We start from the raw sequence: 11,979 nt of genomic DNA, 5'->3' as shown, positions 1-11,979 counted from the left end.
GTGGGGCTGCAGGGAGTTTTGCGGCCGAGGCGCTGGGGGCGTGGGAGATGCTGACACCGCGCAGTCGTCCCAGCTTGGGAGCCCAGCGGACTGCCGGGCTGGGTCGGGGCGCCGCTCTGCGAGGCTCCTGGCCGCGGCTGGGGAGATGCCGAGGGCTGGGGCTGCACAGGGCTTCCTCGGGGCCGGACGCCGCGCACCGCTCCCGGGCGCTGGGACAATGGGGAGCGAGCTCGCGGCCGCGGCCTCGGGGGCTGCGGGACAGGCGGCTCCCGCGCGGCAGTACGAACCGGGCTCGGCGGGCGACGCGCCCTGGCCCCCCGGCCCCCGAGCCGCGGCCCCGGCCCGCGCGAAGCCGCCGCCGCTCCCGCCGCATCCTGCCGCCCATTGGCTGCAGCGCGCGGGCGCTCCCGCCCCGCCCCGCTATTGGCCGTGGCCGCCGCGGTCCCCGCGCGCGAGCCGCCGCTGACATCACGCGGCCTGAGGCGGCGGCGGCGCCCCCGGCCCAGTCCGCGGCCCCCTCGGCAGAGCGCCTCCCGGCCCGGCGGAGGATGGTGCGCGGCGCGCCGGGGGTCCCCCGCCGCCAGAGCCGCAGCGCCGAGCCCCAGCGGGCCGCGGCGGGCAGCCGACCCCCAGCCCGGGCGCGGGGCCCGCGGCCGCGGTGAGGCGCGCAGGGCGGCGCGGGCGTGGCGGCCATGGGGGCCCTGACGAGCCGGCAGCACGCGGGCGTGGAGGAGGTGGACATCCCGTCCAACTCCGTGTACCGCTACCCGCCCAAGTCCGGTGAGGGCCGGGAGGGCGCGCCGCTCCGGGCCGGGGGCGGGGTCCGGGGGTCCCGGGCCGAGCTGCGGGCTCGGCCGCGGCGCGACCTTGAGGCTGGGCGGCGTTGGGAGCGGCGGGGAGGGGGCGTGAGGGGCCCTGCGCCGGAGGGCGCGGGCGGCCTGTGCGGGCTGTCCCGTGACGGCCGCGTGCGGGGCACTGCGGCCCCGAGGGGCGGGGTGCCGGCGGGGCGGGCGGGGTCCGGGCTGGCGCAGCGCCTGTCCCCTTCCTTCCCGCCCGGTGCCCTTCGCGGGGGGCAGCCGACGGCGAGGCCCGACTGGCTTGGCCTCCGAACCGGGCCCCTGTGCTCGGCGCTGGCCCAGGCCGGGCGTCCAGGCTTCCGGAGCGACAGCGCAGGTTTGAGTTAGGTGTCCCCGGGGAAAGCATCCTCCCAGGCGGGAGGACGGAGGCCGAAACTGCGTTTGCAGTGCGGCTGCTTTTGAAGAGGCTGTCGGAGGAGCGAAGTGTTTAACAGCAATGTTTGGGAATCTAAGTATCAGAGTCACCCGGGTTGTTCCTTTGCCAGAGCCGCCAGCAAGCCTGCTTTTTGGAATGGGGAAAGCTCTGGGATAGGGCACAGTTATTTAAAATGTATAGAAGTATTATGCTTGTTTCCACAGTTATAAAAAGATGAATGTCTCCAGCCTTTGGGTTGTAGAATAAGCTTGGGAGGTGGAGGCTTCTGTCAGCAAAGGAGAGAGGATCACAAGGGATAGAGCACCAGCCAATTCCCAACTGCTGGTGCATGACCTAACTGCTCTTTCCTTTTCATTGCTTTTCTCAAGACTTCTGGGGACTGACGACTACCATCTTCTCTTTGGCTTAGGACCTGATGAGGATTTAGGGGATCTTGGAGAGGTGTCGGAATTGAAGGGTAGAATAAAGACATGCTAACAAGATGAGCTGGCTTCTGAGCTGTGTGTCGGTTTGTGCCAGGTGACAGCAGGGACCAGACAATGAACCTGCTCCCTGCAGAGTGTTTGCCAAAGCTCTGTTTCTCACTGCTTTTGTGCCAAAGGATGAATCCTTGCAGAGATGAATATGATTAAGAGCTGTTTTAGAACAGTCTAAGATAAAGCTGTGGATCTTCAGTGTTTTAATAAAATGCTAGCTAATTATGACTATATGAAACCATTGCTGAAGGAAGCCCACATTTTGCTTCTTAATAGACAAAAATAGCACAAGTACTTGTGGGTTTTTTTTTTCCCTGTAATCACTTAGCTTTTATTGATACAAATACGGAGCATGTTTTGCTGAACTTGGGGTTTTCAGTGGAGTTTGCTGCCTCCTTCACATCTGGGAATTAGCATAGGTAAATCTCTGAAAGGCTGTTTCTCAAAGGATACTGATAGAAGTGTGAATCTTGGATGACAGTAATAAAAGGGTAATGGGCCAAACTAAAACTTTTCTTAACCAGCACACTCAGTGGCTAGTCTTAAATAATCCTCTCCACTCTACCAATCTTTTAAAAGTTTTAAGTAGTTGTAACTCATTTTCAGTCAGAGAAATATTTATAGCAAGTGGCCCAAATTACTCATGTTGAAGATAAAATACAGAAAATTAGAATCAGAATATTTATGACCCAGTCAGCAAACCTTTATATACTTGAAAATTTCCATGAACTTGTATACATGCTCTAGTTCAGAGGCATCTCCTACGCTTCATCTGATCTTTAAACTGACCTGGCTCTTCAAGGGATTATAGTATTTTAGACCTGAAAGGAACCATCTAGAAAATCTGACCCTAGACCCACTCATTGCACCTGTGAGAAAATGGGAGCCCAGAGAATGAATTAGTATGGCCAGGGTCGCCCAGCAAGTGCTCTTACTAAGCCATCAGCCTCTGCCTTACACAAGGAATTGGACTTGTCCTCGATGATTTGTGGAGTGGAGGCTGTTCTGCATCTGAACGGAAACAAAACCCAGGGTCTTGTCCCTGCTGAGGAATCAGACTGGGTTGATTCTGCAAAGTCCCCTTACTTTGAGCACTGATAGTACAACAAATAGCAGAGTCGGCTTTCTCCAGGTGCCTGATGGAGCTGAGCTGAACTGAGGACCACCTTCTGGCTCACTGGAAAGTCTCTAAAACTCTACTGCCCGTGGAATGGTTGTTTCAGATAGCAGCTCTGTCATCTGTCCCGGCAGTGTTGGTCACAGTGATCAGCAGAGAGTGTTTTTCTTTATTTTGTAGTTTTAAAGGAACGCCTTAGTTTTGTAGGCATATTGAATGGAAACTTTTAAAAATTAACAAGGAAAGCTGATTTCATGTTGGAACTTGGATTTGTAGCTTTTATAGAGAGGTGAAAATAAAGTTGCCTAAATTATTTAGAATTATTTATATTTTTAAAAAAGTAATATTTGCATTGTTCAAAGTTTAAAAGAATGCAAAGGCATCAGGGAAGGTCTAGTTCTCACAGTATTGTTCATCTGCTCCATACAACCTCCGTGCCTGTGGAACTGCTTTTGCTTTCTTTGGAATTCTTCCAGAATTTCTTGTGTAAATACAAGCATAGCATACTATTTAGACTGTTCTGTACTTTTTTTTTTTCACTTTCAGAGTTATTGGAGATCTTTGTATATTATCTCTATATCAGAGAGTAGTTTTGTTCCTTTTTTAAACAGTTTTATAATAGTCCTTTACATGCTTATGGCATCATTTTTTAACATGATCCATTGATGAACATTTGGGAACTTTTTTTTCATTCTTTTACTTTTGCAAGCAATGCAGCAATGGTTAATGTTACAGATGTATCCTTAGGTGATTCTTAGCATTGTTAATACATACACGAATATTAATCATCTAGGTAACAGAAGGTATGGTGGGAGTTCTTTTCTGTATAGTGTTTCTACATTAGCATAGAGAGCTCTTTATAGCACCACTCTCCATTTGGTTGTGCTTCTGTAATTTTTGAGTTAGAAGCCATGCATGCTTTTAAATCTTCTCTGTGATCATCACTTCTTTAAAAGCCCATGATCATTTGTTTATCAAAGGTATGGCTTTGCTGAGGTGGTTGTTCTTATGCATGCATACCCATCGTTTGAAAAGGGGTATCCACACTGATGAAAGTCATTAGACTGGTTTTCTCTATCCAGGAACTAGGAGGCGAACTGTAAAGGCATGTAATTCATTTTAATGCAGTAACATTTTAATGCAGCTTATTTCTCTCTACATATTTGAGCAAATTGCAAAATGGGAGCAATTCAATTAGCTCAAGTGTTAAGAGGTAAACATATTACAAAAATTCAGAATAGGGATGAGAGTCCTGAGCAGTAACATCCTCACTCTCCAGATGTTTGTTCTGTTGGAGTAGGCAGATGCTTGTCAGGGGTCTGTCCAGTGGTGAGAGCAGTTTTTAGAGCATGGGTAATAAGTCTTTGTCCGTCAACTAGTTATAAAGTTTCTCTTAGCTTTTAGGAGCATCAAGTTAATACTAGTTTTGAAACCAAAGTCTTAAAAATATGGAACTTACTAGAGAATAAATAATTATTTCATTCTGGCACAGTTTATTGATCCTTTAAAATTAAGTAAGTTCTTGAAATTCATAGTAAGTAAATTTAATACATAAATAGTAAATGTTGCTTCATTTAATGATAAAGTCATCAATATAAAAAAATAATGCTAGGATTATTTTTTAAACAGTTAAAATGTAGTAATTCTTCTTTCAAAACCTCTAATATTTTTGCTTTATTTGTACTTTACTTCACTGAGAGCAGACTGATTTTTTTCACTTCAATTTGTCTTAAGATTTAAGGCCTTTGATTTCCTTGTATGATGGTGGTTGTGTTCTTTTGTTCTTTAACATCTCTTTTTTATTTGTGTTTATAACCCTTAATCACTAATTGAGCACCTGCTTTGTATCATGCACTGTGCTGTGCACCACTGTGTAGATTCTGATCCTTGCACTTAGTGATTTTAATGCCTAAGGCAAGCAGCAGGATAGAAGCTCTCAAATCAACTTTGTAATCCAAGATGTAGGTCACAGAAGGGAGTAGCAACAACAGAAAACTATTTGATGGCAATATCAGTCAGGTTTCTCCAGAGAAACGCCAATAGAAGATATATGTAAATATAAGAGATTTATTTTAAGGAATTGGCTTCCATGATTGTGGGGGCTGGCAAGTCTGAAATGTGTAGGGCAGGCCAGCAACCTGGAAACTCAGACAGGAGTGGATGTTGTCATTTTGAGTCTGAAACCTGTAGGGCAAGCTGGCAGACTGGAAACTCAGGCAGGGTTTCTATGTTACAGTATTAAGATAGCATTGCTTCTTCTCTGGGGAACCTCAGGTTTTGCTGTTAAGGCCTTCAACTGACTGGATGAAGCCCACCCACGTTATCAAGGGTAATCTCTCTTACTGAAGGTCATCTAATTGTAGAAGTTAATCATGTCTGCAAAATACCCTTATGGCAACATCTAGATTAGTGTTTGGACAAGTAACTAGGCACCATTGCCTAGCTAAGTTGGCACAAAACATTTAACGATCATAGTGGCTTCCTATTTTAACTGATTATTCTTGCTAAGTAGGTGCTAAACTTGAGTGTTTAGTTGCTGAAAGAGTACTTGTGCTGTGGAAACAATTTTTTAATCTAAAAGTTACAGTTTTTAAAAATAATTATCTAAAAATTATGCTCCTTCTAAAATTTCAGTGTTTATCTACTGTCAGAGGTAAAATGCAGGCATACATAAATAAATAAGAATATAGCATATACCTTGAATAAGTTGGATACATATAGCAGGAATGCAAGGTTGGTTTAAATCTGAAAAGTTGATCAATACCATATCAGTAGAGTAAAGAATAAAAACCACATGATCATCTCAATAGATGCAGACAAAACATTTGACCAATCTAACACCTTTTCAAGATGAAAAACACTCAGCAAACTATGAATAGAAGGGAACTTCCTTAACCTGATAAAGGGCATCTATGAAAAGCCCACAGCTAACATTATACTTAATGGCAAAATACAGAACGCTGTCCTGCTAAGATCAAGAATAAGGTAATGTCTACTTTCAGTATTGAATGGAGATTTTAACTCATATAATAAGGCAAAACAAATGCATTAAAAAAAATTTTAAGGCATCTGGATGTTAAAAGATGTAAAACTGTCTTGATTCACAGATGATGTGATCCTGTATGTAAAAAGTAACAAAGATTCCACAAAAAAACTACTATAACTAATAAATGGGTCAGGAAGTTTGCAGACACAAACTCAACATACAAAAATCAAGTGTATTTTTACACACAAGCAATAATCTGGAAATGAAATTAAGAAAGCAATTCTACTATTTCCAATAGTATCAAAAGGAATAAAATTCCTAGGAATAAATTTAATATAAGAAGTGTAGGATTTGTATGCTGAAAATTCTGAAATGTTGCTTAGATTGATGCTTAAAAGGTCTAACTATATAGACATTTCACACTCATGGACTGGAAAACAATATTGTCGAGATGCCAGTATTTTCCAAATTGATCTAAAAATTGAGTACATTCCCTGTCAAAGTCTCAACAGGCTTTTTTGAAGAAATTGACCAGCCCATCCTAAAATTTATATGAATATGCAAAGGAACTAGACTATCCCAAACACTTTTGAAAGGAAGAATAAAGTTGGAGGACTTTTCACTACCCAATTTCAAAAGTTACTATAAGGCCACAGTAATCATGACAGTGTGGTACTGGCACAATACAAGACACAGAGGTCAAATGAACAGAATTGCAAGCCAGAAATAAATCCTTATATTTATGGTCAGTTGATTTTGACAAAAGTGCCAAGACAGGTCAACAGGGAAGGGATAATGCTGGGACAACTGGATATTAACAAGCAAAGAAATGAACTTAGCTCCTTTCTTCACATCACCAAAAATTAATTGGAATCGGGCTGTCGAATGAAAGCGCAAACCCCAGAATGGGAGAAAATATTTGCAAATAATATATGTAATGAGAGATTTGTAGACTATATAAAGAGTAAAGAATTTCTAGAATACATAAAGAACTTGTACAGTTCAATAACAAAAAGACAGCCCAATTATAGTTGGCCCTTGAACAACATGGGTTTGAACTGTGTGGTCCACTTATACAAGAATTTTTTTCAGTAGCTATATTGGAATATATGGGGAGGTTTGTGACAATTTGGAAAAACTTGTAAACAAATGATGTAGCCTAGAAATATAGAAAAAATTGTGAAGTAGTATGTCATGAATGTATAAAATATATGTAGATACTAGTCGGTTTTATCATTTAGTGCCATAAAATCAACAGTAGGCTATTAATAGTTAAGTTTTGGGAGAATCAAAAGTTATATGCAGATTTTTGACTGAGTGGAGCATTGGTGCCCTTAACCCCCACACTGTTCAAGGGTCAACTATAAAAAAGCAAAGGTCCTGAATAGACATTTCTCCAAAAAGGATTTACAAATGGACAATAAATACATGAAAAGATGCTCAACATCATAGGCTACTAGGGAAATGTCAAATAAGAACTACAAATAGATACCACTTTATACCCACCAGGATGGTTATAATAAAAAAAAACAGACAATAACAGGTGTTCGTGAGGATGTGGACAGCTCTGGTACCACCTGATGGGAGTGTAAAATGGTGCAGTTGCTGTGGAAAACAGTTTGACAGTTTGTCAGCTGGTTAGTTACTATATGACTCAGCAGTTCCACTTCTAGGTGTATAGATGCCCAATAAAAATGAAAAAAAAAATCCACAACAAAACATGTTCATGAATGTTCATGGCAGCATTATTCGTAATAGCAAAAAGGTGGAAATAAGCAAATGTCCATCAACTGGCAAATGGAACAACTAATAAGTAAAATATGGTAAATCCGTACAATAAAATCTTATTTGTCAATAAAAAGGAATGAGGCATTGATATTTGCTGCAACATGGATAAACCTTGAAAACATTAATGTTATGTGAAAGAAGCCAGATGTAAAAGGCCATATATTGTATAATCCATTTACAGGAAATGTCTGGAAGAGGCAAATCCTTAGAGGCAAAGTAGATTAACGATCATCGGTGGCTGCGGAGAGGGGAAATGAGGAGTGACTGCTGATGGGCTTCTTTCTCGAGTAATGAAAATGTTCTAAAATTAGGGAGTGGTGGGTAGTTGCATAACTCTGTGAATACACTAAAAAACCATTGGCTAGTACACTTTAAATAGGTGAATTGTATGGTATATTAATTATTTCTCAATAAAGCTGTTTAACAAATGGACCTAAAAGCAAGAGCTAAAACTATAAAATCCCTAAAAGAAGATATAGGAGAAAATACTTATTTGATTTGGATTGGGCAGAGGATTCTTTGATAAAACACCAAAAGCACAGTCTACAGAGAAAAAAACTGGTAAATTGGATTTCTTCAAAATTAAAAACATTTCTGCTTCAAAAGACAACATTAAGATGAAAAGACAAGCCACCTTCTGAATGAAAATATTTGCAAAGTGCAAAGGATTTGCTTACAGAATATATCAAGAACTTTTACAATTCAATATTAAGAAGACAACCCAATTTAAAAAATGGACAAAAATGTTGAGTAGACATGTCACCAAGGAAGATATAGGAATGGCTAATAAACACATGGAAAGATGCTCAACATCAGTAGTTATTAGGGAAATATAATTACAACCACAATGAGATAGCACTACATAGCCACTAGGATAGCTGCAATAAAAAAGGCAATATCAAGTGTTGGTGGCAATGCAGAGAAATTGGAATCCTTGTGCACTGCTGATGGGAAAGTAAAATGGTAGCAGCCACTTTGGGAAAAGAATTTGGGAGTGTCTTAAAAGTTAAACCTAACTTTACCTTATAATCGAGCAATTCCACTCTTATGCATCTGTCCAAAAGAAATGAAGACATGCATACACACACAGACATGTATGCAAATGTTTATAGCAGCATTGTTCATAGTAGCCAAAAACTGGAGATAATCCAGATATCCATCAACTGGTGAAAGGATTAACAAAATGAGGTGTATTCATACAATGAAGTACTGTTCAGCACTTTAAAGGAGTGGACTGCTGATCCACGCTACACAACTCAGATTAACCTCAAAAACATCATGCTAACTGGAAGATGTAAGACTGTACTGTAGGAGCTCATTTATATGAAATGGCTATTTCCATTTAAACTTACAGATAGAGAAAGCAGAGCAGCATTTGCCTGAGGCTGGGAATGGGAACTCATTGTAAATTAACATGGGAATATTTTGGGGTGGTGGAAATGTTTTCAGCTGGATTGTGGGGATAGGTACTAAAATCATTGAGTTGTACAATGGATGAATTTAATGCTGTATATATTACACCTTAACAAAGCTTTGAAAAAATGATAGCACAGAGGGGTTTATGCCAATCAAATAAAAAAGAAAAAGAAAAAAGCTTGATCACTAAGGATGGGGGTCTTGGGCACAAATAGCTTGGAAGAAAGACTTGGAAGGCAAATTCCAACAGTCCAGCATGGAGAACAGTATGAGTAGTGGCCTTCAGGTTGCCATTCTTGCTGGATTTAGAGAATAATGTGTAGATTGGTTGGTGAGGCAGAGAATTCTCCTAGAAAGGTAATGAGACATAAAATAATAGTGGGTAGGAACCAAAGGTAAGAGGAACAAATGTGTTCTAAGGAAGAGTGTCTCTCTTAGAGGTATAGGCTGTAGGGAGAAAAGGCTGGAAGGACAGAGATTGGCTCGGGAACTATTTCCTGATAACCTGCTGTAATCACACTTGGAAAGGGCTGAGGTCTTGATGAGAACACTTTGCCCAAAGCGCACATTCAGTGTTCTGGTGGTTTTGATGACTGACAGTTTTAGTCTGGGGGACCAGAGAAGTGAGGCACCATTAACAGAAAACGGGGCATGCTTTGAAGGTGGGCTTTACTGCCCTTCAAGATCTAGGCAAATTAGACCAAAACCCACCCATCCTCCAAATCATAGAGTATAGATTCTAATGCCCCTCCCCAGAGTTCTGTGATTCCCAAGTGACTGATGTGATGATCATGTTGGCAGCCGAGCTCCCGTTTTGCTGTCTTTGCCCCACAATAAATGTGGCATCAGTCCTTTCTTCAATTTCTCCAAAAAACTCCACTCACATAGGTGTTCAAAATGTAGATTCTATTAAAGATTTGTGGGAGGTGATGAAGTTAGTTCACATTGCAGACAACAGGAAAGCATCCCGACCCTCCGCTGGGCTTCAGCCGGGTGTTTGGCCCCTGAGCTCACCCACCCCAGCCTTTCTCTGTCTTAAGGTCTCTTCTGATGGCTCCTTTTTTGACCCTTCTCTTCACCCTCCTTCTGAGAAGAAAAATGAATTACAGAGCAGTTTTGAGTGCCATCAGCAAGCACCAAAAGTACCCATACCGCTGGCATGTTGCTCTCCATTCCAAGTAGCTCATAAGGTATATTCCAAAATAGATTGTGCCTTCGTTAAGAGGATTCTGGTGCCAGCTCTTAAGATAAATTGCTCTTTATTCCACCTGCTTCCAGAAGAAAAGGTTATTCATTGGGTTTGAAGCAAAGATGGGGTATCCAGATGAAAAGGCATGACAGATGGTTAAAGATTTGGACTGAAATTCCAAAGAAAGACCAGAGACACAGGTTTGTGAGTCAAGTATGGGAAAGGAGAAGCCAACATGTATTAATTGCCCACTGGGCCTAGCCAGCTGCATACACATTACCTTATTTGATCCCAACAACTGTCCTTTGAAAGAGGTATCATTATCTCTTTTACAAATAAAGAAACCAAAGCTAAAAAGGGTTAAAACATTTGTCTTGGATCACACAGCTGGTAGAAGGATCCAGTCCAGCTCCATCTTAAGTCAAAGCCTTTGCTCTGATTCCGTGAGGAAGAGAGAGAGAAGGAGCAAAGGGGAAGGAGAGGACTAAGCTCTGGGAGGTCAGGTCCATGTTCGTGGGCTGCGTGGAGAAGGGGGACTATGGGAGGTGGGAAGAGGTGCAGAAGGGGGCTTCCTTGGTTTGGAAGCCAAGGGAGAAAGGGCCTCAGAAATGAGCGTTGCAGTCTTCTGAGCATCCCTACGGTGAATTAAATGTGAGAAAAGACTGCGACCTGGTTTGGGTTGCAGGGAAGCATGTGGGTAGAGTGGTGGGAGCCCTTGACAGCTTGAGTTGCTAATGTGGGCTGGGAGCACACGAGGCTGCATGGGTGGCTGGGTATGAAGGCATGGCAGATGGAATTCATCTTTGTTTTTGGTTTTGAAGCTGGAGAGGCTGGAATGTGCTCATAGAAAAAGGCGGGTAGAAAGCCAGGGAGGGAGAGGAACAGAAATAATGAGGAACGCAGTTGCTCATCCTCAGAGAGGTCTGGGCAATAGTGGCAGTTGAAAATGAGAAGCCAAGTGGAGGATTTAGCCTCAGAATGGGGAGAGGAGGAATACCTCCTGAGACCCAAAGAAAGTTTGGATGGAAATATACAAAATTTACAAGGTGTTGACATTTTTGTAATGGGGAAGGATTTTGAGGGAGTGCCACAAAGAAGAGAAAACAGAAGCGTCAGTGTTGGGGGCTTGAGAATGTGGGAAGGTCTGAATCCATTGTGCCTTGCTCTAAATCCTGTAAAGCCATTGTTATTAAAACCATATTGCACTGGTTCAGAACAGAATAGAGTCCAGTCTAGGAATGTATAGCGTGATAAAATAGTGTTTCAAATTAGGAGGAAATGGAATATTCAATAAATGGTGTTAGTAAAGTTTCCCATTTGGGAAAAAAGATTAAATTCTTATCCACGCAGAACAAATCCCACATGTAAAAATAATCAAATAGGGGGCAAAAAAGCAAGCAGGCAACATAAAGTAGAAAGAGTAGGGAATGTTTATCAGTAGGGAACCAGTTAATTAAATCTGGGCTCTCAATGGGAATATAGTGTAACAGTTGTGAGCACAGACTCTGGAGTAAAAATAGTGAGATTTGGGGCCTTATGCTTCCTCTTACTAGCTGTGTGACCTTGAACAAATTACTTAACCTCTCTGTGCATTCATGTCCTCTTCTGTAAAACTAGAAAAAAGTAGTAACACCCACCTTAGAGGTATGTGGTGAGAAATGACCTAATGCTGCTTTAGAGTAAGCCCTCTGTTGCCACGTAGTCATTAAGGCCAATGAGGTCAGTCTCTAAGTGCAGACATGGAAGGATGCCCACAGTACGTTACACAAACATA

The 11,979-nt window shown here is 42.7% G+C and overlaps 1 protein-coding gene across 8 annotated transcripts in view; it reads left to right on the top strand.

The window, feature by feature from the left end:
* The first annotated feature begins 457 nt into the window (after positions 1–457).
* The window catches only part of RNF157 (ring finger protein 157), a 62,831-nt gene continuing 51,309 nt past the window's right edge, over positions 458–11,979 (top strand). For 7 of the 8 annotated variants that reach the window (XR_008997460.1, XR_008997459.1, XM_036900264.2 and 4 more), the window contains exon 1: positions 459–780. Coding sequence is in view for 5 of the 8 variants with exons in the window: in XM_036900264.2 (XP_036756159.2) it covers positions 693–780 (88 nt within the window). In the remaining 3 variants the exon portion in view is untranslated. Of the gene's footprint in view, positions 781–11,979 lie in introns of all 8 variants that reach the window. The other variant, XR_008997458.1, reaches the window with a different exon arrangement.

Source organism: Manis pentadactyla, chromosome 4, assembly GCF_030020395.1.
Source record: "Manis pentadactyla isolate mManPen7 chromosome 4, mManPen7.hap1, whole genome shotgun sequence".
Taxonomy (NCBI): Eukaryota; Metazoa; Chordata; class Mammalia; order Pholidota; family Manidae; genus Manis; species Manis pentadactyla.
Note: the sequence above shows the minus strand (reverse complement) of the source record. Positions and strands in the feature narration are given on the sequence as shown.